The sequence below is a fragment of the Notechis scutatus genome, unplaced genomic scaffold, assembly GCF_049901735.1.
Source record: "Notechis scutatus isolate UNSWTSFEM ecotype Mainland unplaced genomic scaffold, rNotScu1.2 NSCUCTG29, whole genome shotgun sequence".
Lineage (NCBI taxonomy): Eukaryota > Metazoa > Chordata > Lepidosauria > Squamata > Elapidae > Notechis > Notechis scutatus.
This window is the reverse complement of record NW_028263112.1, coordinates 240,174-257,414: the sequence shown is the minus strand read 5'-3', so window position 1 is coordinate 257,414 and position 17,241 is coordinate 240,174. Positions and strand designations below refer to the sequence as shown.

The window sequence follows — 17,241 nt, the reverse complement described above, 5'->3', positions numbered from 1 at the left end:
ACAAGTCATCCACGACCCTCCACCCCGCCATCTATACCCACTCCAGCGCACCCCCAGCTTTCTGCCTGCCTTCTCCCACCCTCCTTCCTTAGTCAGGGCTGGGGTCTCACTCCCCACTGGAGTTGGTGGGTTTCTGGAGTGCAGCAGTTGATGCCAGACAGGAGGAGTCCAGCCCTTTTGATTCATTCACACAATCAGTGCCTTCTGCTGCAGGAGTGACTCACTCTCCAGGCATCAATCTAAACTCTGACAGGCCGGAAATCCGGCATCAGCCCTGGGAGGCAGCAGCTCATTCACTCGGGGAAGGACGGACGGGAAATGGCCCCCAGGAGGAATTCCAGCCCCCCCCCCCCACCCGTGGCAGGTCCCCGTCCTTCCAGTCTGCAAGTCTCCCATGCATGCTGACTGCGGGCAGGGGGTGGGTGGGGGGGTGGGTGGGGAAGGAGAGGGAGGATTAATGCCCCCACAGAGCTGCTACCACGGAGGGTGTGGCCGGACACGTGAAAGACCCGAGCTGGCCAAAAGAGCTACCTGGAGGGAGAAGCCTCCCCCCCTCCCGCCACCCCCCCACCACCTGCTTCCTTGGCTTCCCACAGCTCCACCTGGCCGAGCAGACCTTCCTTCCTGTTGCTGTTCCTTCTTGGCTGGGAACTTTTTCTTGCCGCTGGATGCTCTTTCGACATCCAGATGCAGTGGAAGAAGTGCTTCCCCCCTACAAGGGCGGCAGAAGAGTCCTCTGGGGGGCCCTGCACTCAGTTCAGGACCCCCGGGATGCCTCCCTTTCACGGGGAGGGTGGGGGGAGCAGAACTGTGGGGCGTCTGAGGGACTGAAGGGGCTCTGCAACTGAAAGACTTCACTTCAGCCTCTCCTTCTTTGCAGCTACTATCAGTTTTCTCGTTCCGTTGGGAAGTTTTCTCCAGAATTGATCCAGTGGATCCACCTTCCCGTCACCTAGATCGTGGCTCTGTTCTTCATTCTGGAGTTACAAGAATTAGTCTTCTTTTTTCTCTAGGCGTCATTCTTTCAAGGCTTGAAGATGGTTTATCGTATCTCTTCTTAGCCGTTTTCCCTCAAGGCTAAAACTTTTTCCTTCCTTCCATCTTCCTTCCCAAGATCCCCTGAACAACCACTTCCTCCCCCTCCCCCTCCCTTAAGCTGTTTTATAGATGGTCAGAATTCCTCTTAAATTTGGGGGTCTCCTTGGTGCCTGGACTTGTTGGCTGGGGATGTGCAGTGCTGGGTGGGCAAAGGAAGCGGGAGAGCCATGACTGAATTGCTCTCCTCCAGCTGGGTGGGGCTTCAGTCTTCATAACCTTCAGCCAGCTTGTCCTCTGCCTGCAGCCCCCCCAGTTGGGAAGACTGGGCTAGATGGGCAGCACCTTTTCCTGTTGTATCTGACAATGTTTGGAAACCCTGGTTTCCTAATCCCAACTGGCCATACTTGGCGTTTCCTTTTCAGACCCTAGAAGAAGACCACCCTTGGGAGGACGCTTCCATCCCCAGGGCCGCAGAGAGACCCCCCCCTCCCTCCTTCCCTCCCTCCCTCGAAAGGAGCACCCAACAAGCCTTTGGTGTTCCGTGCCCGGGTCCAGATCCTGGCATGTGAACAGATGGCTGCAGGAGTTGACGTTGCCCCAAGTGGAAGAAGCCAGGACACAAGCCACCATGGGTCCCCCCTGTTCCCGCAAGCACACTCTTATACTGGTAACTCACTAAGGGGGAGACGTGGGAAAGAGGAGGGAGCCCGCGTGCTTTGATTCGAGCACCGTAGACCCCGGTTTGCTCATCCCCTCCATCGTAGTTCCCAGGTGAGGGGTGGTCAATGCAGAAGGCAGCGCAGCTTTCTGCACCCCCAAGGACACGGAAGGGGGAAGGGAGAGCCGCCGGGACTGCAGGGGAGGGGAGGTGACTCACCCTCTCCTGAAACCTCGCACGGATCCAAAAGGAGTCGCGCCTGAGAGGACAGGGCAGAGAGGAGGGAGAGGGAGAAGAACGGAGCGAGGCGCGGAGCTGGAGGTAAGCACGGGTGGGCCGGAGGGAGGGTTCTGCGGCGGCCGGTAGGCGCGGCAGGGCACGGCGGCCAAGGCTCTGCTCGGGGCGCTGGCAGAAGGACCGCTGCGCCGATCTGGGGTCCCCGTGTTTATCCCCTGCGCGCTCCGGAGAGACCTCCCGATCCCGCGCTTGGCACGCGGAACACGGAGTGCACGCAGAGGCGTCTCAGCGCGCGTGCCCCCAGTTCCGCCCCGCCCGCGCATGGCCGCCGAAGATGCTCCCCCGGGCCGCCGCCAGCTTTCTGGGAAGGCACCGCCGACGCGATTCGGGAAGAAACCGCGGCTCCGTTTCTTGGCTCGGGCAACGGGGAAGCCCCTGCGAAGCTGTGGAGCGATTCCTCGGGGGCTCCCTGGACCTGGGCCCCTCCCACCCTTCCCTCCGAGTGTCTCATTCATTCACCAAATCCACGCCTCTCCTCCTCCTCCTCCTCCTCTCCTGCGGCTTTCTCCTCCTCGGCTGCTCCCGTTCTCGTGCTTCATTCATCCCCTCCGCTCTCATTCATTCAGCCACAGGCAGCCATTCACTCGTTCACTCGACGGGCTGGGTGGCCATTTCGCGCAGGCGCGGAACTCCCCTCCAATCCTGCTCGAATTTTATGAATGAACATTGACGTCAATCGAGGCCCCCACGTGGGCCTGGCTGGAAGTACAAAAGCAGCAGCCGCCCAGCCCCGCCGCTGTTCAAGGTGCTGAAAGGCGACCCGGCAGAGAGCGACGCCCGAGAAAAGGCAGGCGGCGGCGGCGGCGGCGGCGGCGGCGAACGGGCGGACCGGGGAAAGGGTGGAGTCCCCGGCGGCGCAGCTACACCCGAGCCGATAACGCGCTCCTCCTCCCTCCCGGGCCGAGAGAAACGTCGGTGAGCGCTGGCGGGGTGGGCGGGAGCGCCTCCCTCTCCCGAGAAGAAGGGGAGGAGGACACCCCCCCGACCTCGCCCATCCACGGAGGGGGGATTTGCTGGGAACGAGAGGCGAGCGAGCCACGCGATCCGGTGCCAGGAGAAAGCCGGTCGGCGAGGGATCCCCGTCGTAGGGGCCTTGGTGGGAGAGCCCGGGCTGCGGGCGACGAAGCCAGATCGCCGAGCCTCCGGGAGGTGGACACGGCCGGGGCAAGGGGAAAAACTTGCGTCACTCCGGCATCCAAGCGGGAGGGACCCAAATGCCTCAACCTGGCTGAGTCGGGCTCGCGGGAGAAGCGGGAGGGAGACCTGGCTCCCGTCGTTGTTTTCTGGAGGAGGAGTGGCGAGGCTCCCGGAGGGTCTCCAAGGAGAACGGGGAGGCGTCGTAAACACTGCGGAAATCGCCCAGGCTCTTTCGAAGAGATTCCGGAGAGGCGGAATCGATCGGCAGGAAAGGATCTGGGGCGCGGCTGAGGGGTCGAGAGGCCGAAGGAGACCCTAGAGGCGGACGGGCGAAAGGAAGCAGGGTCTCCGGAGGGAATCTGGAGGGGAGGGGGCCGGGGTTGCGCTTCCTCAGCACTCCCTGCCGGCAGGGGCGGCGGGTGTGGGGGACTGCAGAGCGGTCTGCTGCTGCTGCTGCTCTGCCGGGGAAGGAACGGAAGGCTGCTCCTTTCCCTCCTCCACAGGACCATCTGCACCAGTGACTGGGGCGCGGGGGGAGCTGGTTGGCTGGCTGAGGGGGGCGGCGATAATTGAGCCAAGGGAAGCAGGAGCCGCTCCTTCCAAAATCGGAAGGGAGCAGAGACAGAAGCATCACATGCCATCACCGCCCCACCCCCACCCGAACCAGGTGAGGCACACGAGAAGCCCATTCTATGAAAAGAGGGTTTCGTTATGGGGGAGGGGGGGACAAGTCCACTCCCAGAGGATTGGGCTGAACAAGTGAGCGATTGGGGTGAGTTGGCAAGGAGCATCAATGGTAGTAATTCGTTTCAAAGGAGGACCCACCCCCGTCCCCGAAGATGCTCTGTGGAGAAGGCAGGAGGTGTGAGTGCAGACTCGCAGGGGGTGGGGGTGGGGGGGGTGATGGTGGAGGCAATGTCCCTCCGTGGCGCAGGGAGGGTGAAGACTGTGGCTCTCTCCAGAGGCAGCTGCTCTGGGATCGTTCTTGAGGGTCCCCTTGGAGCCCTCCTGCCCCAGCCAGGGGGCCCACCAGGACGCCTTCAGGCCAAAGGAGCCCAGGGAGAGTGCTGGTCAGCGGGCCCATCTGCAAGGAGCAGATCCACCCACCCCGAGTCACTTTGCGACCCATGTGCTGGGCAGTTGGCCAAGAATTCCCCCTCCCAAAACAGTCCAGCAGCTAACGGGGGATTTCGCCTCCCCCCCAGCCAGCTCCTTCTGCCAAACGGTTCTGGAGGTCGTACGTGTTTCCATTGCTCCTGGGACGCTCAAGCTCTGACCTTGACCCTTTGTCTCTCTCTCTCTCTCTCTCTCTCTCTCTCTCTCCCCCCAGATCGTTCAGGGGTGCATCATAATGCTTTGGGCCCAGCCTCTCCACAGAGGGATGTGGATCCTTCTTCTCTGCCTCTTGGTGCAGTGCCATCTCCACCTGGCTGCCCCTCTTCCTCCCGGGTTGGAGGGCCAGTGGGATGAAGCTCCAGAAGAGTCCAACCAAGAATGGCCGGGCGCTGGGAAGCAGAAGGGCAGCAGGGAGGAACTCTTCCAAGACGTGGACCCCAAGGCCCTGGCCGCTGTCCTCCTGCAAGCACTGCAGATTGCACCCCAGGACTCCAAGGAGTCACCCCTAAGCCCCGAGCCCGGTGCCAACGAGGAACGAGTCCAGAGTGAGGCCAGGAGCTCCGATGTAGAGCCAGAGAGCATGCCGGGTTGGCCACCCAAGAAGGACGGAGACCAACCGCCACAAGAGGAGTTGGCACAGGAAAGGATGGTTGACCAGCCGGAGATGGACAACCTGAAGTCCATGCTGAAGGAGCTGCAACACTACAGCCCCACCAACAAGCGAGAGGAACCTTCCTACAGGTACCAAATGCCCCCTACCGAACCTCCCCAAGGCCCCCACCCCGATGACGTGCTCAAGGAACTGGAAGAGTACCAGCAACTCAAGTTCAACATTAAGCGCAAGGCGCCTCCCGCCCAGGAGTCCTGGGACGGAGCCCGGAAGCTGAGGCAGCAGCAGCATCTGGAACACCAGCTCTTGCAGCGCCGCTACGAGGAGCTGGCCGAGAGCCGGAGGCAGGCAGAGGAGGCCCGCCGGGCTGCCGCCGAGGAAGAGCGCCTGGCAGACATGGCCTCCGATCTGCTCCTTCAGTACTTGCTGAAGGATGGCGAAGAAGACGCCGACGCGGACCAGGGGCAGCGAGGGGCGGCTGCCCAGGAGGAGTCCGAAGGAGGAGCGGGCAAGGCGGCCTCCCTCCTCTTTGGAGACGGGGAGGACAATGTGGCCGAAGACAAGCGGTCCAACGAGACCCCGGAGGAGGAGGAGGAAGAGGAGGAGGAGGAAGACATCGACCCGAACACCATTGACCGCCTGATCGAGCTGTCCAGCAAGCTGCACCTGCCTGCCGATGACGTCATTGATATCATTAACCACGTGGAGAAGAAGAAGGAGCCGGAGCCCAGCCCAGGGAGGGGCAAGCTGCCCGTGGCCCCGCCCCACAGCAAACCCTCCAAGAAGGCCCCCTCACCCCAGCGCTCGCCAAGAGGCCCGCCCCATGCCCAGGGCCTTCCCGCCGTACCGCCACCTGCCCCCAAGCAGGAGGAGGCCGCCTGGAACGAAGTGTGGGACGGGAAGGCGTTCCCGCTGCCCAAGCGGTACCAGGCCAAGGACAGAAGCGCCAAGCTCTCCAACCACATCGACCCCGGACTTTCCAAACCCCCGTCTACCACCACTACCACCACCTGCCGGGCCCCTGGGGCCACGGGATGGCTACTACGACCTCCGAGCCCGCGACGAGGACCTGGAGAATTACCTGGAGAACCTGCTGATCATGAAGCACCCCAAAGTTTTCTAGTGAAGGCGGCGGCAACCGCTTCCCCCCCCCCCCCCAAAAGAAACTTGGCCACTCGGTGTTTCTGACATAAATCTGGGTTCTTGCATGATTCAGGAGCAGTCAATCTCCCCCACCTGGTGAACGGTCCCACGGTTCGGTGCTTGGGGGCAGCCAGCCCCCTTCCTTTTCAGACCGCTGCCCCCACTGGGGGAAAGGGAACTCCCTTTCCCGACCCCCAGTCTGAAGGAGCCCCTCTGAGCAACGCGTGACCCCATTCCCCCCCAGGCCCTTTAGGAGTCCCGAAGGAAGTGAGGCAAGAGGCCTTCGCAAGAGCAGGGCAGGGCAGAGCCACGAGCCCTCCGGTCCCAGGGCGGCAGCTTCCGGTGAAAGTGCCGGTTGCATCGCGACTCCTTGGGAGCTCTGGGTCCCCCTCCCACCCTGTTTGGCAGGACTCTTGAGAAGAAGCCCCCGTGTTTCATAGCACTGGCAGAAAGAAGCTGCCAAAAAGAATTAGGGGAGAGACCAGAAGTTGGGTGTGGCAACCAAGACCCACCCCCTCAATAATCCCTATTCCCTCGCCCTCCCACGTCTCTCGTGTCAGGCTTCCCGGCGGGGCGGAGAGGGTGCCTCCAGTTCTGCCCTTGAATCAGGCCGGCCCCATAGGAGAGGGAATCTGCCTCCCATTGTGGTGGTGGTGGGAAAAACCCGCTTCCTAACTGGGAGGGCAGCCCAGGGAAGGTGGGGTGGACCGTGGGAAGCCAGGGGAAGGGAGAGGTGGGCAGACACATCCCCACATCCCCTGGCCTCTCGCCAGCTCCCGAGACCCTTTTTCCTCCTGGCTACCCTGACCCCCGTTGCTCAAAGGGGACCACCTGGGACAGAGAGGACGCACGCTCGCCCTCCACTTCTGGGCAGGTGGTTGGCCCCAGGGAGTCCCGTGAACATCACCCGCACCCAGAGCCCAGGGACCCTCCAAGGGGTGGGTGGGGGGTTGGCCTTCAGCATGTTTCAGTAGACCTGCTTGTGACCATTCATGACCATCCAGAGCTGCCTGCCAGAGGGGTCGACCTGGGGGAGCACCAGAGGCTGACGGGGCAGTTTGCACGCGTGAGAATTTTCCACTGACATCAGTTCTAGAGTGTGCAAGTTTCTTCAATTTGTGATGTCCAGTCCTGTACAAACAAGCAGCAGAAGTTGTTTTTTTGATGTCTGGTCCATTTTGTTGCACTTGAAATAAAAACACATTTGCCCTGTTGTAAATAGCATGTCGAATTACTAGTTTTGCTAAGAAATAAAAGCAACTATTTTATTATGAGTTACTCTCATTATTTGCACATTGGTGGGCTACAGGCCAGGCGGGCCTCTGCCCCCAATACAAGAACTGGAAAACCTTCAATCCTCCCCAGAACTAGCCCAGGGAAGGGCTGCAGCGGAGGAGTTTCCCAAAGGAGCTTCCGAGCACACGTGCAGAGTGGCAAGGGCCAGCCCCCCCTCACCTGGCTGACAGACCCTCCACGCCAAGCAGAGCAGAGAAGCCGGCCTTGGGCCCCTCCACAGCTCCCCACGGAGGTCCCTGGAAGCGGCACCAGCCGGGGAAGCCTCGCTTGCCACATCCGTGAAGGCGAGGCAGGCCAGCAGCTGACCTGGGGAGGGCTTCCAGTTCGCCTCGTTGCCCAGGATCTCCCCTGAGGAGTGGAGGCGCCTCTGCCAGGAGAAAGCAACGGGGAAGGCAGCCAGGCAGGAACCGTGGGGATGGGCTCCATGGGGGAGAGCCCAGCCTAGGGGCCAGTGCTGGCAGGGGGGAAGGCTCAGGAGGGGCCTTCCTGGGAGGGCCGTGAAAGAGGGATGCGCAGAGCCCTGTGGCTGCTCCTGGGCTCAGCCTCAGCAGCCCCCAAACGGCCGGAGGAAGGTTGGCAGACAAGAGGCCGGTTCAGCTGCCTGGGCCAGCTCAGTAGCAACCCCTGGAGACCGGCTTTTGGACCTCTGGGTGGCTCTTGCACAGTGCTTCTAGTGCCCCCCGGCCTAATACCAGAGGCTGCATTCTGTCCCCTGGCTGAAGCTGGGAGCCCCCCCTTCTGGGGAGCAGCGCCTGCCGGCCAAGCAGCCTTCCTGGACGTCCGGACGGCTCCGGCCCTTCCACCTTCCTTAAGGAAGCCTCTTTAACAGGCTGGAGGTGGAGGGGAGTTAGTGCTTTTTTTTCCCCTCCCCGCCTCCATATGCCGCCAAATCCGTTGTGAGCACCAGGTGCCAGGTGAGTCGTGGGGGGGGAGGGGACGCTCCACCCAGGACGTCCGAATGACTCCAGCGCTCAGGGCCTCTCTCAGGTGTGTCTCTCAGGCCCTCTGGGAGGAAACCATCCTGCCAAGCGGGAAGACGCTGGCCTTCCAGCACTGAGCGCCCCCCGTTAAGGCCAGGGAGGGCAAGGGGCCTGATTGAAGGGGACTCCTCAGGCCAACCCAGCCCTTGTGCCCCCCCACCCCCCAAGGCTGGAAGCAGGAGGCCACTAGGCCAGGCCCTGCCTGCCTCTCGGCTAAGCGGGAGGAGAACCCCATTGGGCCCCCTGGGGAGAGAGGGGAAGGGGCCCAAACGGCCACTCTCCCTGCACCCCCAGCCTCGCCAGACACCTCCAGCCCCCCACGTGCCCTGAGGCCAGGCAAGAAGTTGGGGTGGCAGGAGGGATCTAGCGGCAGCCAGCCAGCCCTTCCCCTTCCCTCCCCCTCCCGAGGCTACCTTGGCCCCCCGTCCTTCCCGCCCTGCTTTGAAGGTCTCCAGGGCCAGCAGCAGGTGCGCCCGGGCTCCCTCCCCTCCCCAGGGGCAAAGCAATAGCTGGGACCCTCCCCCAAGGACACAAGAGGGTTGGCAGCGCCTGCCGCTTCCAGGTTGGCTGTTCGTGAGGGGACCCTGCTGGGCATAAAAACACCACCAGGCCAGACTCTTCCAGACACCTTTTATTCCAGGGAACCCGGGGGAGGCCTCCCCCTCCCCTTCCTTGTGCCGGCAGGGTCCGAGGGCAGGCAACCCCCTCCCCCAAACATCCAGGGAGCAGCCTTCGGGTGCCAGGAGGTGGCTCTTCTACGGTGGCCGTGGAGCCCCCGAGGTGGCTACCCCTGGGGGGAGGGAGAGAGAAGGCAGGCGCCCTGGGCCCGCTCAGAGGTCACTCGGAGGCAGCAGGTGGACGCTGTGGGGGTGGAAGGGGGTGGGAACGGGCCCTTCACCACCAGCGGCAGCACCCGGGACCACGACAGAAACTGCCCCGGATCCTGTGCAAGTCGGGGCCCGCAGAGCCCAGCTGCCCCCCTGCCGGAGTCTCACGAGGAGCCCTGGGTCTCCGCAGCGCTTGTGGGGCGTGGGGGGAGGAGGAGGGGCGGGGAAGGGAGGCGGCCTGAGATCCTGAAGGGGGCCAAGCTACGCCAGTCCCATCTCCTCCAACACGCTCCGAGGGGACTCGTCCTCCTGCAGGATGGAAGGGGGGGGTGTCAAGCGAGAGAACCAGCTCCCAGAAGGCGCTCTGCACATGCTCCGCCAGCCGGGGAAATCCCCCCCAGCAAGGCAGCCGTTCCAGGTGGCTCCATTCCAGGCCTGGGTCCTCCCTCCCTGCTGTTGGCATTACGGCTGCCCCCTTGCGGTGACTCAGGGCAGGCAGCAGCAGCAGCGGCGAAGGAGCTGGGGGGCTCTTTCTCCTCCTCGCCCCCAGCCATTGGCAGTGGGTGCAGCAGAGCGGCCTGCCCTCCCCCACGCCCCCCGGCAGCCCCCACCTCCTGCAAGAGATCGGCCTGCTCGATGGCTTTCAAGACACTCTTCTTGGAGGTGTCCTGCACTTCGCCCCCCATGAGGAACTCGTCCAGGATGAAGTAGGCCTTCTCGAAGTTGAAGATGATGTCCAGTTCACACACCTGGGGAGGAGCAGGGGCACAAGGCAGCTAGCGGTCTGTGGGGAAAGAGAAGTGCCCCCCGCCCAATTCCGGGCTTGGAGGCAATGCAGGCCCAGCAACGGCCACGGGTCCAGAGGCTACAAAGGGGAGGGGCACCAGGGGGCTGGGAGCAAGAAGGGGGCTGCCACAACCCCAGCTGTGGACTCACGCTGCCAAAATATTTGTCCAGCAGCTCCACGTATCGGTGGATGAGTTCCAGCGTGATCAGCTCGTTGTCCTGCCCCTCGATGGCACAGCAGAAGTACAAGCTGGCATACCTGGGCCAGAGAGAGAGGAAGGAGGGGCCCTGAGTCCCTTGCCCCACGGCAGGCACTCCCCCTCCTGGGGAAACATCAAACCCCTTAGGGAGGGGGGAGGGATGGAGGACCACCAAGAAAGCCCTGCGCTCTCATTAGCCGGAGCTGCTTAGGCACTTCAACGTCTTCTCCTCTCCAGACCGGTTGACCTTTGGGGGTGCAGCCCACCCCCAACGGAGCGGAGCAGAGAAACTGGCCCGTCCAGAGCAGCCCGGAAAGACCAGGAGGAGACTGGGCTGGGGAAGCCGGGCCGCCCCTTGCCCCTTCAGCCCAGCCGCTGTGGGGGGACACGGGAGGCCCAAGGCAAGAGCCCTGGCTGCCCCGAGACCCCCAATGGGAGGGGAGCAGGTAGGGCTCGGCCCTCGGGGAGGGAAGGAGCAAGGAGGCACGGGATGTGGCAAGGTGTCCCTTGGCTCCCTCCGGCAAGGGGGCCTGCTGGCCCGGGAGGGGGGAGAGGCCTTCCGGGGGAACGCCCCTGTTCCCCCAAGAACCAGGCTGCTTCTGGCTCAAGGCCCAGGCGAGGAGCAGGAGGAGGCCCCCTTGGGAGCTCTTCCTGCCCCCTCCTCCTCCCCGGAAAGGAGGCCAGGGGTGCAGAGGCAGCCAAGGAGCGGCCGGCCGTCCCCCCAGAGGAGGGGGCGCAGGGGAGGGGCGCAGGGGGAGGCGGTCACACCTCTTGTAGACCACCTTCAGGTCCCGCCACTCCAGGAAGCTGCACATCTTGGGCTTGCGGCCCAGCACCACCTGCATCAGCTCCCGGACCGTCTTCTTCTTGTCCTTGTCCGAGGTGGCCAGGTACCACTTCTGCAGGCGGAGCTTCCCTTGCCGGCTGAAGAGCAGCATGAAGCGCATCTGCGGGGCACACCGGGGAGGGGCGGCGGCTGAGCGGGGACGGAGCCAGGGCGCCCCTCTCCGTGCCCGGCAACGGCCCAGGGAGGCCGGGCAGCGGGGGACGGGGCGCGGGGAGGAACCGGGCCGGGCGGCCGCGGGAGACGAGCAGAAACGCCGCCACCGAGGCCCCCGCCGGCCCCCCGCGCTGCTGCTGCTGCTGCTGCGCCGCCTCCACGCCGGGCGCGGTTCTCGGGGGGTTGGGGGCGGGGATCCTGCCCGCCAGAGCCCGCGCTGCCTCGGCCTTCCCCGGGGCCGCCTCGCCTCGCCCTGCCGCCCAGAGTCCCCGCCCGCCCGGAGAAGCCACGCGGGCCTCCCCGGGCCGCTCCTGCCCCGGCGGCGCGCCCGATCCCCGGGGCCCTGCTCACCATGGCGGCGGCGGCGGCGGCGGCGGGGCGTCCCAGGCGGGCCCGGCAGCCGCTTCCTCTCCGCCCTTAACCTGCCCAGGTGCCTCCGGCCGCGCATGCTCGCGGCGGGCACTTCCGGGACCCGGGCGGTTGCCAGGAGACGCGGAGACGCCCTGCCGTGACGTCAACGGGATCCCCCTTCCTGGCCGCCCCGCCCCAGAGCCCGGGAGAGGCGGGGCCCGGCCTGGCCCCTCCCCCGCCTCCCGCCCGCCCCCCGTCGCTCCCAAGGGCCGCAAAGAAGCAGGCGAGTCGGTCGGGTGGCCGTCGCAGCGCCTTTTATGTGCAAAAATAAGACCAAAGATCTGTTTTTATGTGCAAAAATGCATTTTATGTGCAAAAATAAGACCAAATCTCTGCATATATTAAGTTTCTCTCCTTAGTCCCAAAGTGCTTAGTTCAGACTCCTCTTCCGGGAGGGGCAGAGGGGCAGGACTGGCCCCCCGCTCTCCTCCTGGGTCCAGGCCTTCCTTGGGAGACCCCCCTGCTGCCTGGAGCTCCTTTGGCCCAGGTGTGGCGACTCGCCGGGTGCCCTCGGTGCCAGGGGTGACGTGGGGTGGCAGGCAAGGGACCAGGCCCAGCAGCAGCTTCCACGAAGGGACCGGTGGGCGTTGATCCCGCTGGCACACGGAGGCTCCCTGGGCCCCCTTGGCTCCAGAGGGGCCCTCAGGGCTCCATCACCTGCCCCATGAAGAGGATGGTACCTGTGGGGAGGAAGGAAGTGGCTACAGGAGGGTGGGGCAAAGCCGAGCCGCCCCCGTCCCTTCCTCGGTCGCCTCCAGCTCGTGGGGCACTTGGACCGAACCAAGAACGGAGTTTCCTCCTCGGCATTGGGAACTCTGGCTGGCACACTGGCAGCCAAGCCAGGCCTGGCACTGGGGAGGGGGGCAGTCCTGCTCCAAGTGAAGGCCCCTTTATTTGCAGGGGGAGTGGATTTTTCCCTGGGCTCCTGCACCCCCTTTGGGGCAGCCTGCCGAGCCTTTGGCGGGAGGAAGGGTTCCTTGGTGGGCCTTACCGGTTGGGTTGTGCCGCACAACAAACAGGAAAGGCCGGTCCAGCACGATCTCCAAGGGCGCCATGCGGAATAGACGATGGCAGCTGGAAGGGGGGAGGGGGGAGGGAGGGGGGCTCATTCAGCAGCCGATTTGACTGGCTCAGTGAGCAGCAGCCCCCCACAGCCTGCCGTCCCCGGCCCTCACCTCCTCCTGAGGGGGTGACCCACTTCGGAGCAAAACCAACCCCGGTGCATGTTAGGAAGCTGCAAAGTGTGTGTGTGTGTGTGTGTGTGTGTGTGTAGGTGTGTGTTTGCTGGCAAGACCTGCAGAGAGAGAAGGGCCGCTGCAGTGACCCAGGGCACCCACCTGTGGCAGAAGAGGCCTCGGTGCCACTCTCACTCACGTCAATCTTCACTTTCTGCAGCGCCCGAGACACAAAGAGGGCATCCCGCACTGCAAAGAGAGGGCGGATGGGTGAGCGGGATGGCCGTCCCCCCACAACAAGCCCCTCGCATGGGCAGCCCCTCTCCCTTGCGCAGCTCCGCTCTGCCGGAAGGTGCCAGCTGAGCCACAGCAGCGTACAGAGTGCCTGCCTGCTTCGGCCTCTCTCCCGCCAGAGCTGATGGGCTCCAGGAAAAGCACTCTGCACACTCCCAGAGACCTCCTCCTCCTCCTCTCCTAAACCCCGCTCCTTCCAGCACTGATAACTCCGTCTGGGAAACCAACCAAGCTCAGAGGGCACCTCCCCAGCTCCTCCTCCTCCACCCTCCTCTTCCTCCTCCCTCCTCCTCCTCTTCCTCCTCCTCCTCTTCCTCCTCCTCCCCTCCTCCTCCTCCTCCTCTCCCTAAACCCCTCCCTTCCAGCACTGATAACGTTCCCTAGTTGGGTGATAAAACGTCTGCCAGGAAACCAACCAAGCTCAGAGGGCACCTAAGACCCCACAGTCTTTCTCCTCCTCCTCCTCCTCCTCCTCTTCCTCCTCTCCTCCTCCTCCTCCTCCTCTCCCTAAACCCCCTCCCTTCCAGCACTGATAACGTTCCCTAGTTGGGTGACAAAACGTCTGCCAGGAAACCAACCAAGCTCAGAGGGCACCTAAGACCCCACATTCTTCCTCTTCCTCCTCCTCCTCCTCCTATTCCTCCTCCTCTTCCTCCTCCTCCTCTCCCTAAACTCCCTCCCTCCAGCACTGATAACGCCCTAGTTGGGTGATAAAACGTCTGCCAGGAAACCAACCAAGCTCAGAGGGCACCTAAGACCCCACAGTCTTTCTCCTCCTCCTCCTCCTCCTCCTCCTCCTCCTCCTCCTCCTCCTCCTCCTCCCTCCTCCTGGGCTTGGGCCTCAGCCTCGCCAGGCTTCCCGCAGCCAGCCAGCACGCAGCCGGTGCCCAGCCTGGGGGATGACAAGCCAAGGGTGGCATAGAGGGGAGACGCCAACCTGAGAGGCGGCTGAAGTTGGCCTTGTGGCAGTCAAACATGTCCGTCATGCCCAGGGCCTCCAGTGGCCCACGGAGGTCGACTTCGCTCTCCAGGGAAAACCTGCAGGGAAGGAAGGGTCAGCAACGGGCCGAAGGGCCTCCGTGGGCTTGGTGCCTCGAGCCAGTCCCGAGCGACGCCTACTTGGGCAAGACGAGGAGCCGGGTCACGGCGGACATGTTGCCCTTCCACTCTGCGATGAGATGGGGACCGATAGCCGCTGCCAGGGCCGAGAGGGGGGTGTCCAGCTGGAAGGGGCTGGCAATGAGCATGCTCAGTGTCGCCCCCTGGTAGGGCAGTTCGATGACGTCGTATTCCCCCAGCTCCGGGGTGGAGAATTCGCCTGGAAGAGAAGGGGGGGGCTTGAGACCCTGTGCGCCCGGACCCCAGATGCGACCAGAGGCGCGCTCTGCACATGCTCAGAGAAGCTCCCTCGGCCTGGCTCAGGCCCAAGAGCCCAAACTGCCCCACCCCCACCCCTCCACAGAGGGGCTTCTCACCGTAGTGGAATTCGGCCGTCTGCTCCATCATGGGGACGGCGACGGTGCTGCCACCCAGCTTGTGGAAGATCCGCTGGCGAGTGGCGGCCTCCGAAAGGGAAGTTGCCAGAGGCCTTTGAAGTGGATGGCGTTAACCAGCACCAGGCGCGTCATGGCATCCAGTGCGCCCTCCGGCAGGAAGCCCTGGATCATCCCTGCGGAAGCAGAGCCGGTCAGTGGGGAGACCGGGGGGGGGGGGGCAACTTCTGCTTCCAGGGTTCGAGACCCGTCAGCGGAAGTCCAGGCCTGAACCCCGCACCCCGCCTGCCTTTGCCAGCCTGGGGACCCAGGGCAGAGCCTGCCTCCTTTCGCGAGGCTCCTCCCGGCTGCCCCTCACCGTTGGTGTGCTGCTCCACCCAGGCGTTGACGATGCCGCGTGCCCGGCTGCTCTCGGTGAAGTCCACCTGCTTGACCGTCTGGTGAAACAGGCGTCGGAAGCGCCGCAGAAAGGTGGGCACCAGGGGCAGGTCCCGCTGCACAAAAAGGGCCTCCGCCACCCGCACCACGTCCTTGCCCTGGGGGTCGCTCAGGGTCTTCTGCAGCAGCCGCAGGGCTCCAGGGATGCCCCGTTCTGGAGGGGGGGAGGGGAGAGCATGCTCAGCTCTGCTGCAGCCCACAGCCAGGCCCTCCCCTCCCCCACCAGGGACCCTCCAGGAGGGCAGAGCTGGCCTGCAGGAGGGCGAGGCGGGGCCTTTCCTGCCCAGAGTCTGCCCTGGCCCTTCCCTTCCAACAGCCCCGCAGCCTTCCTGGGCTCTTCACGGTTGGACCCACCTGGGCCTGCCCAGGCTAAGGGGTCAGGCGCCCAACTAGGCTGCCCTCCCCCCCCCTTTCCCCAAAGAGCAGAGCCAGAAGAGAGTGAAGGGCCAGCCCCTCCCCTCCCCCAAGCAGGGGGTCTCCACGCCCCTCCCTCACCTTTCAGGCTGAAGCCCAGGGCCTCCTGGATCTGCCGCCGGGTGCTTCCCTCCGAGGCCACCTGCAGCATGGCCACCACCGACGCCGCGCCGTGCGGGGAGAAGGCCAGGTTCTGCTCTTTGGACGCCTTGGACACTTCCCGGAACAGCCGGAGCCCGAAGTCCGCGGTGAGCTGGGCCACCCGGGCCACTGGGCGGCCAGAAGGGGCCGCCGGCGGCGGCGGCGGCTTGCGAAAGCGCCAGGAGGCACAGGTGGGACCACACGCACAGGTGAGACCACAGCTCCATCCTGCCGAGAGAGGAAGAAGGTGAAGCGGCTCCATCGGTCCCGGCCGGGCAAGCTGTTCGCGGGGCGCCTCTTCTCCCCAGCCCGCCTGCCGAGACCCCCCCCCCACCCAGCCCCGTCCTCTGAGCAGGAGGAGCGGCCCCTCCGCCGCCTGGTCTGACCGACCGACCGGCCGGCCGGCCGTTGGGCTGGCAAAGGCGGGGAGCCCCTCCGCTGGCGCGCCCCCAGTTGCTTACTCGGCTCCCTTGGCGGCTCCTGGGCTCGGGGCCGGTGCGGTCCCGGCCGCCCCGCGCTTGGCTTTATAGGCGCTGCGCCCGCCTGCCAGGAAGCCGGGATGAAGTCAGCGGCGGGCACCGCCCCTCCTGCCGCCCCCGCCGGGCTAAGCGCCGGCCGAGCGAGGCCGCCCCCTCCGCGAGGCCGCCACCCCGAGCATCCCAGCCTCCGCCGCCCTCGGGGGCCTTCTTAGCGGAAGGTGGTGGGGGGCTTCCGTGGGGCCCCTGCAGCCTTCTCCCGGGGAAGGAAGTTCCCGGGGCTTGCGCGGCCGAAATGGCTTGGCACGCAGCCTGGTCGGGCGCAGCGGGACGGGCAGGGAGGGCCCGGGAGGGATCTGGCCGCTGCAGCTACCGGAACGGCCGAGGCGATCCTGGGCTGCCTCTTCACGGGGCGCTAAGGCTGGCCCGGTCCCCTCTGGGCTGCGCCCACCGGGAGGCAGCTGGAGCGCCCGCTTCGAGTCGCTCCAAGCCGAGAAGGACGGGAGGAGGGCAACGGGGGGGGGGGGGAGATTTGCAGGAGCTTGGAACGAAATCTCGGAAGACAAGAACCGGAGGTGGGGGGCCTGAAGAAGAAGACAGCCTCTTGAGGGGAGGCGGGAAAACGGCCTCCTGGGGTGGGGGGCAGCCCAGAGAAGGCCCAAGCTCGAAATAAGGGCGGTCTTCCTGACCCCGGGAGCTGTTAGGCGGCAGGACAGCCTGTCAAGTGGGGGAGCTCTATTGCAGGCGGTGGGGCAGCCTTGCCTGGCGCCTGGCCCGAAGTGGACTCTTGTCCGGGTGGGTGTCAGAGGACCCGGTCCGAGGCTTCTTCCCCGGGCTGCAAGGAATTTAGAATTTGGAAGAACTTTATTGTCATTGGACAAGTACAACGAAACTCTGGATGCACCCCAGCAACTGTTCGCAATACAGTAAAACCAAAATCACTTCAAAATGAAGATTAAAAAAAAATAGAGTACCCACATCTCCATTTGCAATTTGAGAGGACAATATCTACGAATATACACAAAATATACCTCCAACACTGACTGTGATGCTTGGCCGAGTGTCGTACACAAGGGATGGATTGTACTGTAATATGTTATTACACATCTGAATGGGCTATGGAGATTTCACATCTTTTCACATCTTCATAAAGGAGGGACTTTGTGCTTGTTTGCGGTTCGGATGGCCCAGGGAAAGGATCTATTTGTTAGTCTAGTGGTGGGGGGTTTTATTGACCTAAAGCGCCCGTCCAGACGGCAGCAGGTCAAAAAGATCATTGCCAGGGTGGGAGGGGGCTTCTAGGATGGCCTT

General features: G+C 64.2%; 3 protein-coding genes across 3 annotated transcripts; 1 reads left to right on the top strand and 2 right to left on the bottom strand.

Annotated features, from left to right (window-relative positions):
- Positions 1-2,828: 2,828 nt before the first annotated feature.
- VGF (VGF nerve growth factor inducible) lies at positions 2,829-6,105 on the top strand. Its single transcript, XM_026690784.2, is given in 4 exon segments — positions 2,829-2,908; positions 4,461-5,826; positions 5,829-5,876; positions 5,879-6,105. Coding segments are annotated over 3 exon segments (1,494 nt in total). The 5' UTR covers positions 2,829-2,908; positions 4,461-4,481; the 3' UTR covers positions 5,980-6,105.
- A 2,786-nt stretch (positions 6,106-8,891) lies between these two features.
- On the bottom strand, positions 8,892-11,572 carry AP1S1 (adaptor related protein complex 1 subunit sigma 1). The gene is made up of 5 exons (XM_087948626.1): positions 11,440-11,572; positions 10,857-11,035; positions 10,039-10,147; positions 9,714-9,851; positions 8,892-9,411 (listed from the first exon to the last, which is right to left on the bottom strand). Exons 1-5 carry the CDS (start codon positions 11,440-11,442, stop codon positions 9,364-9,366), a joined length of 477 nt encoding a protein of 158 aa, XP_087804752.1. The 5' UTR covers positions 11,443-11,572; the 3' UTR covers positions 8,892-9,363.
- A 211-nt stretch (positions 11,573-11,783) lies between these two features.
- Positions 11,784-16,121, bottom strand: SERPINE1 (serpin family E member 1). The gene is given in 11 exon segments (XM_087948620.1): positions 11,784-12,179; positions 12,491-12,559; positions 12,562-12,573; positions 12,837-12,923; positions 13,906-14,006; positions 14,088-14,286; positions 14,444-14,536; positions 14,539-14,637; positions 14,820-15,053; positions 15,395-15,682; positions 15,916-16,121. Coding segments are annotated over 10 exon segments (1,002 nt in total). The 5' UTR covers positions 15,465-15,682; positions 15,916-16,121; the 3' UTR covers positions 11,784-12,141.
- Positions 16,122-17,241: the final 1,120 nt, after the last annotated feature.